The following is a 12,373-nucleotide window of genomic DNA, read 5'->3' on the forward strand; positions in this document are numbered from 1 at the left end:
TGAGAGTTCATGTGGAGGCCAGAGTAGTAAAGATAAAGATATGTAGACAATAAACCTGTAGACAAGGAGGAGCAGTGATACTTGCAACATGATATGTACTAACACAAGATGTTCTTTACTCAGGTTTCAAAACATTACATTGATTGCGTTTATTATAAATATGCAACCATTAATGATCAAATATACCTTCAGATACAGATAGTATTCCTAATTTAGATAACGGTATCAAATTATTGGTATGTCCGTTCAAAACTGTTCATACTGCACGGGCAGTAAAACATACAATAAGTAGTCAAATATAAAAGGTGTCACAAGGTAAATTGTAGCTGGGATATCTCAGCTCAGTGAAACATGGACACTGATTAGTGTTCGTGGATTACCAAGAAAGGCATCATTACACAGTAAACTTTACTCCTCCTCTTAATGATCATATGATGCTGGCCAAACACAATCTGCTTGACGAGGAACAAAGGAGGAGGACAACTAGCTTACTCCCTTTACCTGACAGAAAGAAGGAAAGAGCGAAGGAGGAAGAGAAAGAGGGAGTTGGGTGCTTTGAAGAGAGGAATAGGGCACGAACATACAACAGGAGCCTGTAAGTGCAAAGGGTTTAAAAAAGGGAAGCATGACTACTATGCAAGTGACGGTGCATGGACCAAAGAAACGGTGCAGAGAGGACAGCTCACATAGACAGCTCACCTTGGATAGGGGAGTGGACATTACCGCGAGTGAGGAGGCCCCAAGCCCTCCCAAAAAACTGTCCCACTCCATCGAGGAGATCCTGAGGACACCAATCGAGGAGATCCTGAGGACACCAACCGAGGAGATCCTGAGAAAACCAACCAGAGTGGGAGAAGAGAGGCGAGAGGGGCTAGGTGGATGGTCTGTTAACAGACAAAATGAAGAAAACCCAAACCAGCAGGTATATACAGGTAATGTGTGTGTTCAATTGACTTTGACTTACGTTACTATGATGGGTGGGCCCCTTTTAGGGAGTACACATTCCAATGAGGCAAAGGGGTTGGATGGCAAACGGCTAATGCTGTCTCAACTCCGCGAAAGTGTAATGTGTGTACAGTTGCATTATGTGTATCATCTTTTACAGTAACATAATCTGAGTTCGGCTAATAGTTCTTGGAGATATTTTAAGGACAAAGATAATCAATATCGTGCCTTTTTCTGTCCACAGAAGGAACCGGTCATAACAGGGGGCTGCCACAGCATGTGCACATCGTCACTGACTGGAAAGGTGACCACACTTCATCTGACCAAAACACAAGAGTCACAAAACTACCCCCTAGAGAGTGTCACATTGACCGCATCTCCCCAGACCACAGTGGGGACTCCAGCATCCACAGTAAGGACAGTGGTCTTCAGGAGAGAGCAGGGCGAGAGGAGGGCCAGGACCAAGGAAGAGTCCAGTGGGAGAGGAACAGCTGCCACCCTCATGGTGAGATTTACCACAAATCACACAGTCAATATTGCCGTAATCAAGCAAGGGGAATTATATCTGAGGATGAACGACATTACAAAAAAAAGGCAGCTTTTAATGATAATCATGATGATTATCGAAGACAGATGATGATGATAATGCTGATGAATGTCACTTTTGCTTGTGTTTGGTGTGCACAGTGCAGAGGAGGAGAAGGCAGACCAGGATCAGCTTCCCTCCAAGTCAGGTGGAGGAGCTGGAGAAGGTGTTCCTGGAGACCCACTATCCTGATGTCCACATAAGGGATAAGCTGGCCTCTCGTCTGCAGCTCACTGAGGGAAGAGTACAGGTACGCTAGCACCAAACACCTGTGACATGCTCATGAAATATATCTATGAGCTTTTATATGAGCACATTTGAAATTGATTGAACGTTCAACAAGTATTTCCAATTAAATATTACAATATACATCTGAGTGAGAATCAAACACTTCACTTTATTCATAACCCCTCCACTTGAGCTCCATAGCTATATATTTTTTTATATTGAGTTATCACTGTTCTCCATGCTTGCTATCAGGTGAAAACAGAAACAGTCCTTATCAGCTGCTTACATAAATGTTTTGTTATCAATTGAAAAACACAAAAAAAATGCCTTTGCTGTCATGCCAACTCATTTGCTGATATCTTCAGATTTGGTTCCAGAACCGCAGAGCCAAATGGAGGAAGACTGAGATGCTGATGGACTTAGAAATGATGGCCGGAGACCAGACACCTATATCCAAACCTGGGTTTCTTTATGAGGTGGGTTTATAGTTTTACGTAAACAAACCAGCAAGGGCCAAATATCCTGTCAGATAGATACAATACATGAGTCATGCTTGAGACACTAATAACATGATCATCTCATTTGTTTTTATGTCAAAACAGGTTGAAGAGGCTATCTCTCTGTTTCCATCGAATGCCTCATCATCATGGTATGGGCCGTACCAACAACTACAAAACCTCCACTTCGGGGGGGTTCCATTCCAGACTTTTCTACCCATGTTGCCAGACCTGCATCATCATCCCCTGAGCTTCCTCTGGACCCAACATTTATACTCTATCCCAAGAGTCACTCTTATTTGACAAAATAATGAACACAAAATAAATTAATCTTCAAAGCTTTGTAAATAGGGTGTATTTTGTCATCTGTGTCTATAATGATGGATTCATGGTGCTACTATCTCAGAAGCTATTGAAAATGATGAATGAATTGATCATTAAGTATTGTCTCTCATAGATACAACAATATGTCTCAGTAAAGTGAATGAGATGTTTGTGTTTTTTATCAGTCACTCTCCACTCGTACATATATGTTGATTGGAATTCTATAATGATATTGTCAATACACAAATATACATACAAAAATAAATTCAGTAATACATCTAATTCATATTGACTACATTTGTACTGTGTCTGTATTTCTCATGTGGCTGTGGTTCTGAAAATATTGTGTAAATTGATGTTAATTAAGAACAGTTCCTGTACACTATAAGTGTCAAGGATCCCTCTATAACTTTCATTGTGCACACCTGGCCCCTATTCCCACTGATTGTATTTGTATATATGTGCCCTTTGTTCACCATGGTGCTGTCAATTATTGTTACAATGTCCGTTGGTTCGTGTAAGTACCTGTACTGTGTGTTTTGGGCTTTCGTGCCCTTGTGGATTGCGCAGAGGATTACGGGTCTCGTCTTGTGTGTTAATCATTGTGCGGGAGTGTATATATTCGATGTACTCCTCGCTCTTTTGTTTGGGTTTCAACCCTGTGTTTTGTGTACGTGTTTGCTTAGTCTTTGTCCCCGTGCCTTTACATGACACGCCATAATTTGGGTAAAATAAATAAACTGTTACACATTCTTGCGCATGTACCCCGAATCATTCATACCAACGTGACAATAAAATAGTCCCTGTAAGATAGTAGGACTTCTTTGGTGTACAGGTATAAATACATGTGTACATGTACTTTTCCTCACATGAAGCTGGTAAGAGCACTTCCCCCACTTTTTGTCTACGGGTTTATTGTTATATTGAAATATGGCTCTCCTTATCTTAAATTGAGCTAGGGTTATTGACAGGTCAGCTGTGGAATTCGGAGAACTACATTTTCAAGAATTTCAATTTACACTGAACATAAATATGAACGCAACATTTAAAGTGTTTGGCTCATGTTTCAAATCAAATCAAATCAAATCAAATTTTATTTGTCACATACACATGGTTAGCAGATGTTAATGCGAGTGTAGCGAAATGCTTGTGCTTCTAGTTCCGACAATGCAGTAATAACCAACAAGTAATCTAACTAACAATTCCAAAACTACTGTCTTGTACACAGTGTAAGGGGATAAAGAATATGTACATAAGGATATATGAATGAGTGATGGTACAGAGCAGCATAGGCAAGATACAGTAGATGGTATCGAGTACAGTATGTACAAATGAGATGAGTATGTAAACAAAGTGGCATAGTTTAAAGTGGCTAGTGATACATGTATTACATAAGGATACAGTCGATGATATAGAGTACAGTATATACGTATGCATATGAGATGAATAATGTAGGGTAAGTAACATTGTATAAGGTAGCATTGTTTAAAGTGGCTAGTGATATATTTACATCATTTCCCATCAATTCCCATTATTAAAGTGGCTGGAGTTGAGTCAGTGTCAGTGTGTTGGCAGCAGCCACTCAATGTTAGTGGTGGCTGTTTAACAGTCTGATGGCCTTGAGATAGAAGCTGTTTTTCAGTCTCTCGGTCCCAGCTTTGATGCACCTGTACTGACCTCGCCTTCTGGATGATAGCGGGGTGAACAGGCAGTGGCTCGGGTGGTTGATGTCCTTGATGATCTTTATGGCCTTCCTGTGACATCGGGTGGTGTAGGTGTCCTGGAGGGCAGGTAGTTTGCCCCCGGTGATGCGTTGTGCAGACCTCACCACCCTCTGGAGAGCCTTACGGTTGAGGGCGGAGCAGTTGCCGTACCAGGCGGTGATACATCCCGCCAGGATGCTCTCGATTGTGCATCTGTAGAAGTTTGTGAGTGCTTTTGGTGACAAGCCAAATTTCTTCAGCCTCCTGAGGTTGAAGAGGCGCTGCTGCGCCTTCTTCACAATGCTGTCTGTGTGAGTGGACCAATTTAGTTTGTCTGTGATGTGTATGCCGAGGAACTTAAAACTTGCTACCCTCTCCACTACTGTTCCATCGATGTGGATAGGGGGGTGTTCCCTCTGCTGTTTCCTGAAGTCCACAATCATCTCCTTAGTTTTGTTGACGTTGAGTGTGAGGTTATTTTCCTGACACCACACTCCGAGGGCCCTCACCTCCTCCCTGTAGGCCGTCTCGTCGTTGTTGGTAATCAAGCCTACCACTGTTGTGTCGTCCGCAAACTTGATGATTGAGTTGGAGGCGTGCGTGGCCACGCAGTCGTGGGTGAACAGGGAGTACAGGAGAGGGCTCAGAACGCACCCTTGTGGGGCCCCAGTGTTGAGGATCAGCGGGGAGGAGATGTTGTTGCCTACCCTCACCACCTGGGGGCGGCCCGTCAGGAAGTCCAGTACCCAGTTGCACAGGGCGGGGTCGAGACCCAGGGTCTCGAGCTTGATGACGAGCTTGGAGGGTACTATGGTGTTGAATGCCGAGCTGTAGTCAATGAACAGCATTCTCACATAGGTATTCCTCTTGTCCAGATGGGTTAGGGCGGTGTGCAGTGTGGTTGAGATTGCATCGTCTGTGGACCTATTTGGGCGGTAAGCAAATTGGAGTGGGTCTAGGGTGTCAGGTAGGGTGGAGGTGATATGGTCCTTGACTAGTCTCTCAAAGCACTTCATGATGACGGAAGTGAGTGCTACGGGGCGGTAGTCGTTTAGCTCAGTTACCTTAGCTTTCTTGGGAACAGGAACAATGGTGGCCCTCTTGAAGCATGTGGGAACAGCAGACTGGTATAGGGATTGATTGAATATGTCCGTAAACACACCGGCCAGCTGGTCTGCGCATGCTCTGAGGGCGCGGCTGGGGATGCCGTCTGGGCCTGCAGCCTTGCGAGGGTTAACACGTTTAAATGTCTTACTCACCTCGGCTGCAGTGAAGGAGAGACCGCATGTTTTCGTTGCCGGCCGTGTCAGTGGCACTGTATTGTCCTCAAAGCGGGCAAAAAAGTTGTTTAGTCTGCCTGGGAGCAGGACATCCTGGTCCGTGACTGGGCTGGATTTCTTCCTGTAGTCCGTGATTGACTGTAGACCCTGCCACATGCCTCTTGTGTCTGAGCCGTTGGATTGAGATTCTACTTTGTCTCTGTACTGACGCTTAGCTTGTTTGATAGCCTTGCGGAGGGAATAGCTGCACTGTTTGTATTCGGTCATGTTACCAGACACCTTCCCCTGATTAAAAGCAGTGGTTCGCGCTTTCAGTTTCACGCGAATGCTGCCATCAATCCACGGTTTCTGGTTAGGGAATGTTTTAATCGTTGCTATGGGAACGACATCTTCAACGCACGTTCTAATGAACTCACACACCGAATCAGCGTATTCGTCAATGTTGTTGTCTGACGCAATACGAAACATGTCCCAGTCCACGTGGTGGAAGCAGTCTTGGAGTGTGGAGTCAGCTTGGTCGGACCAGCGTTGGACAGACCTCAGCGTGGGAGCCTCTTGTTTTAGTTTCTGTCTGTAGGCAGGGATCAACAAAATGGAGTCGTGGTCAGCTTTTCCGAAAGGGGGGCGGGGCAGGGCCTTATATGCGTCGCGGAAGTTAGAGTAACAATGATCCAAGGTCTTTCCACCCCTGGTTGCGCAATCGATATGCTGATAAAATTTAGGGAGTCTTGTTTTCAGATTAGCCTTGTTAAAATCCCCAGCTACAATGAATGCAGCCTCCGGATGAATGGTTTCCAGTTTGCAAAGAGTTAAATAAAGTTCGTTCAGAGCCATCGATGTGTCTGCTTGGGGGGGATGTATACGGCTGTGATTATAATCGAAGAGAATTCTCTTGGTAGATAATGCGGTCTACATTTGATTGTGAGGAATTCTAAATCAGGTGAACAGAAGGATTTGAGTTCCTGTATGTTTCTTTCATCACACCATGTCACGTTAGTCATAAGGCATACGCCGCCGCCCCTCTTCTTACCAGAAAGTTGTTTGTTTCTGTCTGCGCGATGTGTGGAGAAACCCGTTGGCTGCACCGCTTCGGATAGAGTCACTCCAGTGAGCCACGTTTCCGTGAAGCAAAGAACGTTACAGTCTCTGATGTCCCTCTGGAATGCTACCCTTGCTCGGATTTCATCAACCTTGTTGTCAAGAGACTGGACATTGGCAAGAAGAATGCTAGGGAGTGGTGCACGATGTGCCCGTCTCCGGAGTCTGACCAGAAGACCGCCTCGTTTCCCTCTTTTTCGGAGTTGTTTTTTTTTTGGGTCGCTGCATGGAATCCACTCAGTTGTCCTGTTTGTAAGGCAGAACACAGGATCCGCGTCGCGAAAAACATATTCTTGGTAGTACTGATGGTGAGTTGATGCTGATCTTATATTCAGTAGTTCTTCTCGACTGTATGTAATGAAACCTAAGATGAGCTGGGGTACTAATGTAAGAAATAACACGTAAAAAAACAAAAAACTGCATAGTTTCCTAGGAACGCGAAGCGAGGCGGCCATCTCTGTCGGCGCCGGAAGTATATACGAGTATATATGAGTTGAAATAAAACATCCCGGAAATGTTCCAGACACACAAAAAGTGTATTTCTCTCAAATTGTGTGCACAAATTTGTTTACATCCCTGTTAGTGAGCATTTCTCCTTTGCCAAGATAATCCATCCACATGACAGGCGTGGCATATAGTGAAGATGGTTAAACAGCATGATCATTACACAGGGACACCTAGTGCTGGAGACAAAAAAAGGCCACATTAAAATGTGCAGTTTTCTCACAACACAATGCCACAGATTTCTCAAGTTTTGAGGGAACGTGCAATTGGCATGCTGACTACAGGAATGTCCACCAAAACTCTTGATGGAAGAATCCCGGTTTCAACTGTACTGGGCAGATGGCAGACGGCGTGTATGGCATTGTGTTGGTGAGTGGTTTGCTGATGTCAATGTTGTGAACAGAGTGCCCCATGGTGGTGGTGGGGTTATGGTATGGGCAGGCATAAACTACAGACAACGAACACAATTGCATTTTATCGATGGCCATTGGAATGCACAGAGATACCGTGACAAGATCTTGAGGCCCATTGTCATGCCCTTCATCTGCTCCTATCACCTCATGTTTCAGCATGATTATGCATGGCCCCATGTCGCAAGGATCTCTACACAATTCCTGGAGGCTGAAAAAGTCCCAGTTCTTCCATAGCCTGCATACTCACCAGACATGTCACCGATTGAGCATGTTTGGAATGCTCTGGATCGATGTGTACAACAGGGTGTTCCAGTTCCTGCCAACATCCAGCAACTTCGCACAGCAATTGAAGAGGAATGGGACAACATTCCACAGGCCACAATCAACAGCCTGATCAACTCAATGGGAAGGAGATGTGTCGAGCTGCATGATACACATGAGACATTGACTGTTTTTCTGATCTACGCTCCTATCTTTTTTTTTTAGGTATATGTGACCAACAGATGCATATCTGTATTCCCAGTCATGTGAAATCCATAGATTATGGCCTACTCAATTTATTTCAATTGACTGATTTCCTTATATGAACTGTAACTCAGTAAAATCTTTGCAATTGTTGCATGTTGCTTTTTTTATTTTTGTTCAGTGTATTTTTGACCTATACTTACAAAATGTAGACACAATATAAACGTTTTGTTGTGTCATTCTGAATGATTTTAAGTGCAGTGTCCACATGTGCGGTTGTGTTTTACTATATATGGTTCTAATGGCGCAGATGGTTGGAGCATATGGCTTGCAAACACATAATTGACTGTTTTGGTTTCTGAAAGGGCCTCAAACTAAATGAGTTCACTGTATAACACACTTTGGAGTAAACTTGTCGGCTAAATGACCATAAAATATATGAAGGGAAAACATGAATCTTATTTAGCACTTACCTAACACCTAATAATATAGCACAATGCCAATGCACCAATTAGTCAAGTAAAGGTGAATGTAGAAAGTGAAATGAGTAACAAATGAAGAACACTCACATTTTCTATAGCACATTTGCATGTTATTCTCAAGAATGTATCAAGACACTTTTCATTACTGAGAATATGCAGTACCAGTCAAAAGTATGGACACACCTACTCTTTATTTTTACTATTTTATACATATGTGCAAAACTGTCATCAAGACAAAGGGTGGCTGCTTTGAATAATATAAAATCTAAAATATAGTTTGATTTGTTTAACACTTTTTTGGTTACTACATGATTACATATGTGTCATTGTATAGTTTGGATGTCTTTACTGTTATTCTACAATTTAGAAAATAGTACAAATAAAGAAAACCCCTTGATATATATATATACTGTTATCAAATTACACTCTCTTACCTTCCATGTATGAAAAAAGGTTGACATACTGTGCCTTCGGAAAGTATTCAGACTCCTTGACTTTATCCACATTTTGTTACATTATAGCCTTATTCTAAAATGGATTAAATACAAAAAAAATCCTCAGCAATCTACACACAATATCCAATAATGACAAAGTAAAAAGAGGTTTTGAGAAATGTTTGCAAATTAAAAAATTTAAAACTGAAATAACTTATTTATATAAGTATTCAGACCCTTTGCTACGAGACTAGACATTGAGCTCAGGTGCATCCTGTTTCCATTGATCATCCTTGAGATGTTTCTACAACTTGATTGGAGTCTACCTGTGGTAAAATCAATTGATTGGACATGATTTGGAAAGGGACACACCTGTCTATATAAGGTCCCATAGTTGACAGTGCATGTCAGAGCAAAAACCAGCCATGAGGTCGAAGGAATTGTCCGTAGAGCTCCGAGACAGGATTGTGTCGAGGCACAGATCTGGGGCAGGGTACCAAAATATTTCTGCAGCATTGAAGATCCCCAATAACACAGTGGCCTCCATCACTCATAAATGGAAGTAGTTTGGAACCACCAAGACTCTTCCTAGAGCTGGCCGCCCGTTCAAACTGAGCAATCGGGTGAGAAGGGCCTTGGTCAGGGAGGTGACCAAGATCCCGATGGTCACTCTGACAGAGCTCCAAGAAGACTCAATGCTGTAATCTCAATGCTGTAAGGTTCTTCAACAAAGTACTGAGTAAAGGGTCTGAATAATTTATGTAAATGGGATTTTTTTATTTTAGAAATTAGCAAACTTTTCTAAAGTCCTGTTTTTGCTTTGTCATTATGGGGTATCGTGTGTAGATTGATGAGGGAAAACATATTTAATCCATTTTAGAATAAGTCAAGGGGTCTGAATACTTTCCGAAAGTACTGTAAATACCCTGAAAAACTCTCACTCCCTTAGCTTCCATGTAGAGTTGCATATAGGACCTATTCACAACTCTTCATGGAAGCTAAGAGAGTGACAGTTTTTTCATGGAATTCATGTAAACTTTTTTCCTACATGGAAGGTAAGAGAGTGTAAGATAACAGCCTTGAGAGTGACATACGTTTTTTGCCCTCGCTCAGACAATTAACTGTTGAACCAAGATAAGTCAGAATCAGACCTGCTATCAATATCGTGAATGTCTAGTTTCTGATGACACTTGTTTTGACATCTGCGTGCGTGCGTGTGTGTGTGTGTGTGTGTGTGTGTGCGTGCGTGCATGTGTGTGTATGTGTAAGTGTGTATGTGTGTTTGTCGTCATCTCAACTTTTCATCCCTGCCTTATCTACCTGTGCTGCTCTCGGTGTCATAACACATGCCCCCGAATATAGCTCATGCAGCAGGAACGTGCACAGATAGGGCTCTACCTTTGCAGAGCACATGTCACTTTGCCCTTCCACATGCCACTTTGCCTTTCCAGTCTCCAAAGTGCCTCTTTTCAGGGGTGGTATAATTTCTCCCAAATGTTTTTTTTTTGTATACATTTTTTTTTCTCCATTGCTGTTCTGAACCCACTGCCCACAGGTTGTCGTTAAACTATCATCAATGCTTCAGAACCAAAAGGTTGCTTGTCTTGATTGTTGACCAATGACCAATAAGCAGCATTGGCGCGAAAAGACAGGCGTGCATATCAAGATTAGTGACCAGAAATAACTTATTTAATTTCCTCCAGTTTCACCTGGGAAAAACCAACTAGGCCTTCATTTATCAGCCCATACAAAATGCAGTTTAGCAATCTACTACTGACTCATCTTTGCCAGAACAATAGGCTGGCGATTTGATTGATCATTTTCATATTTCAGATAGGCCTAATTTGGGTGGCCACTGGCTACAGTATATGTCTAAAGCAGCTGTAACATTGACTTCAATATTATGGGATGAAGATATTCTGTGGAATTTACTACGATATTTGTGAGGAAGAACAGGGCTGAAAACGAGCACTCTGCAGGCAGACTGGCCTAAGAATAAAGTAGACGGCACGGGTCAAAATGTTGATTTATGACCCTATGTCTGCATGACGTGTACATGCCCAAATATGGGCATCCGGACATGGCATCCTGTTCCTGTTGTCACGTGTTAGAAGATGTGTTATTTTATATCTATATTGCATCTATTCCTTTGAAGTTGTCATGATTATTGATGTGTAGGGACCTGGTTGAACTGGGGGGGGGGGGGGTGGTGTTTGAACATTTCAAAGAGGGTGACCCCACACCCACCCTATTTTATTGCCCTTAGGGTTGTTGTCTATGAAGTAGGAATGTCCGGGGGGGTTGTATTTGCGGCAGACGCATTATAAATAAAGCACAGAACAAGACATGCGGCCCCAGAACACTAAACAAGATTTAAAAAATAAAACCCAGAAAAAATGGAACAGAAAATTATGACTCCTAGACCAATTCTCGGGGTGCTATGCGTCTCTTGTCATGAACCCAATGACAAAAGCATCGAGGAAGTTTGGGGTGAGGCCCCTGAATGTTTTAAAGGAGTTTTGGGTACGAGTGAGGGACATACAGTAAGTGCACTCTTCCATCACATGTACAGCTGATTCTCAAGATCTTGCACACTAATGAGATGCTATTGAGCCCACACTACTAAACTGTCTGAGCCAAGGACTACATGCTTTCTGTTAAGTTTTGATTACAATACTGGATGGGGTGAATATATTTTATATACGACATACATTATCTTTTGTTAACTAGTAAATAGTAGCCTACAGCAAAGTGTGTTTAAATAATTTCTAACTTGTTAACAATTTCTGCTAGTTAGTTTTTGCTACCCTGTGGGTTTTAGCTTGCTTGAGCCTGCTAACTGAGGAGTGTTAATTCACCTGTTTCCATACATGTTTCATTTTAAAACATTTATCTTACAGAGGAGTTGTTTAATCTAACTTCTTAACTATTTATCTGTACATGAAATTGTATTTGTTGTTTTTTTTCCTAATATTTACAGGAAAATGCCACTGGCACTATCTGATGTGTGGAGACATTTCACTGCAGCTAATGTAGAAGGAGAAGCTGTTTACATTTGCAAATACTGTGCCAAATCATATGTGAAGAATGCAACAAAGACGCAGAATCATCTGGCCAAGTGCATAAAGTTCCCTCAGCACTCACAACAAGCAACCTCTGACTAAAGTCCCTCTACTTCTATTTGAGATGAAAATGATGAATCAGACACCTTATTGATAGCAACAGCTCATGGTCCTCCTTGAATCAAACGTTTTTTTGACTCAATAGAGGAACGTAGTGAGAGAAATGCTGATGAATGTCTTGCTCGAGCTGTGTATTCAACTGGTTCACCTCCGATGCTCACAGGCAATGTGTATTGGAAGAGATTTCTGAATGTTCTTTGCCCAGCATACACCCCTCCAACCAGATATGATT

General features: G+C 42.5%; 1 protein-coding gene across 2 annotated transcripts; it reads left to right on the plus strand.

The window, feature by feature from the left end:
- The first annotated feature begins 377 nt into the window (after nt 1-377).
- On the plus strand, nt 378-3,093 carry LOC110520672 (pituitary homeobox 2-like). 2 transcript variants are annotated; one of them, XM_036974338.1, is made up of 5 exons: nt 378-932; nt 1,190-1,450; nt 1,633-1,781; nt 2,137-2,235; nt 2,362-3,093. In XM_036974338.1, exons 1-5 carry the CDS (start codon nt 626-628, stop codon nt 2,557-2,559), a joined length of 1,014 nt encoding a protein of 337 aa, XP_036830233.1. In that variant the 5' UTR covers nt 378-625; the 3' UTR covers nt 2,560-3,093. The 2 variants fall into 2 exon arrangements, with proteins under 2 accessions (XP_036830233.1, XP_021453796.1); XM_021598121.2 differs by having other exon boundaries at nt 380-932; nt 2,125-2,235; nt 2,362-2,862.
- Nucleotides 3,094-12,373: the final 9,280 nt, after the last annotated feature.

Source organism: Oncorhynchus mykiss, chromosome 1 (genome assembly GCF_013265735.2).
Source record: "Oncorhynchus mykiss isolate Arlee chromosome 1, USDA_OmykA_1.1, whole genome shotgun sequence".
NCBI classification, from domain to species: domain Eukaryota; kingdom Metazoa; phylum Chordata; class Actinopteri; order Salmoniformes; family Salmonidae; genus Oncorhynchus; species Oncorhynchus mykiss.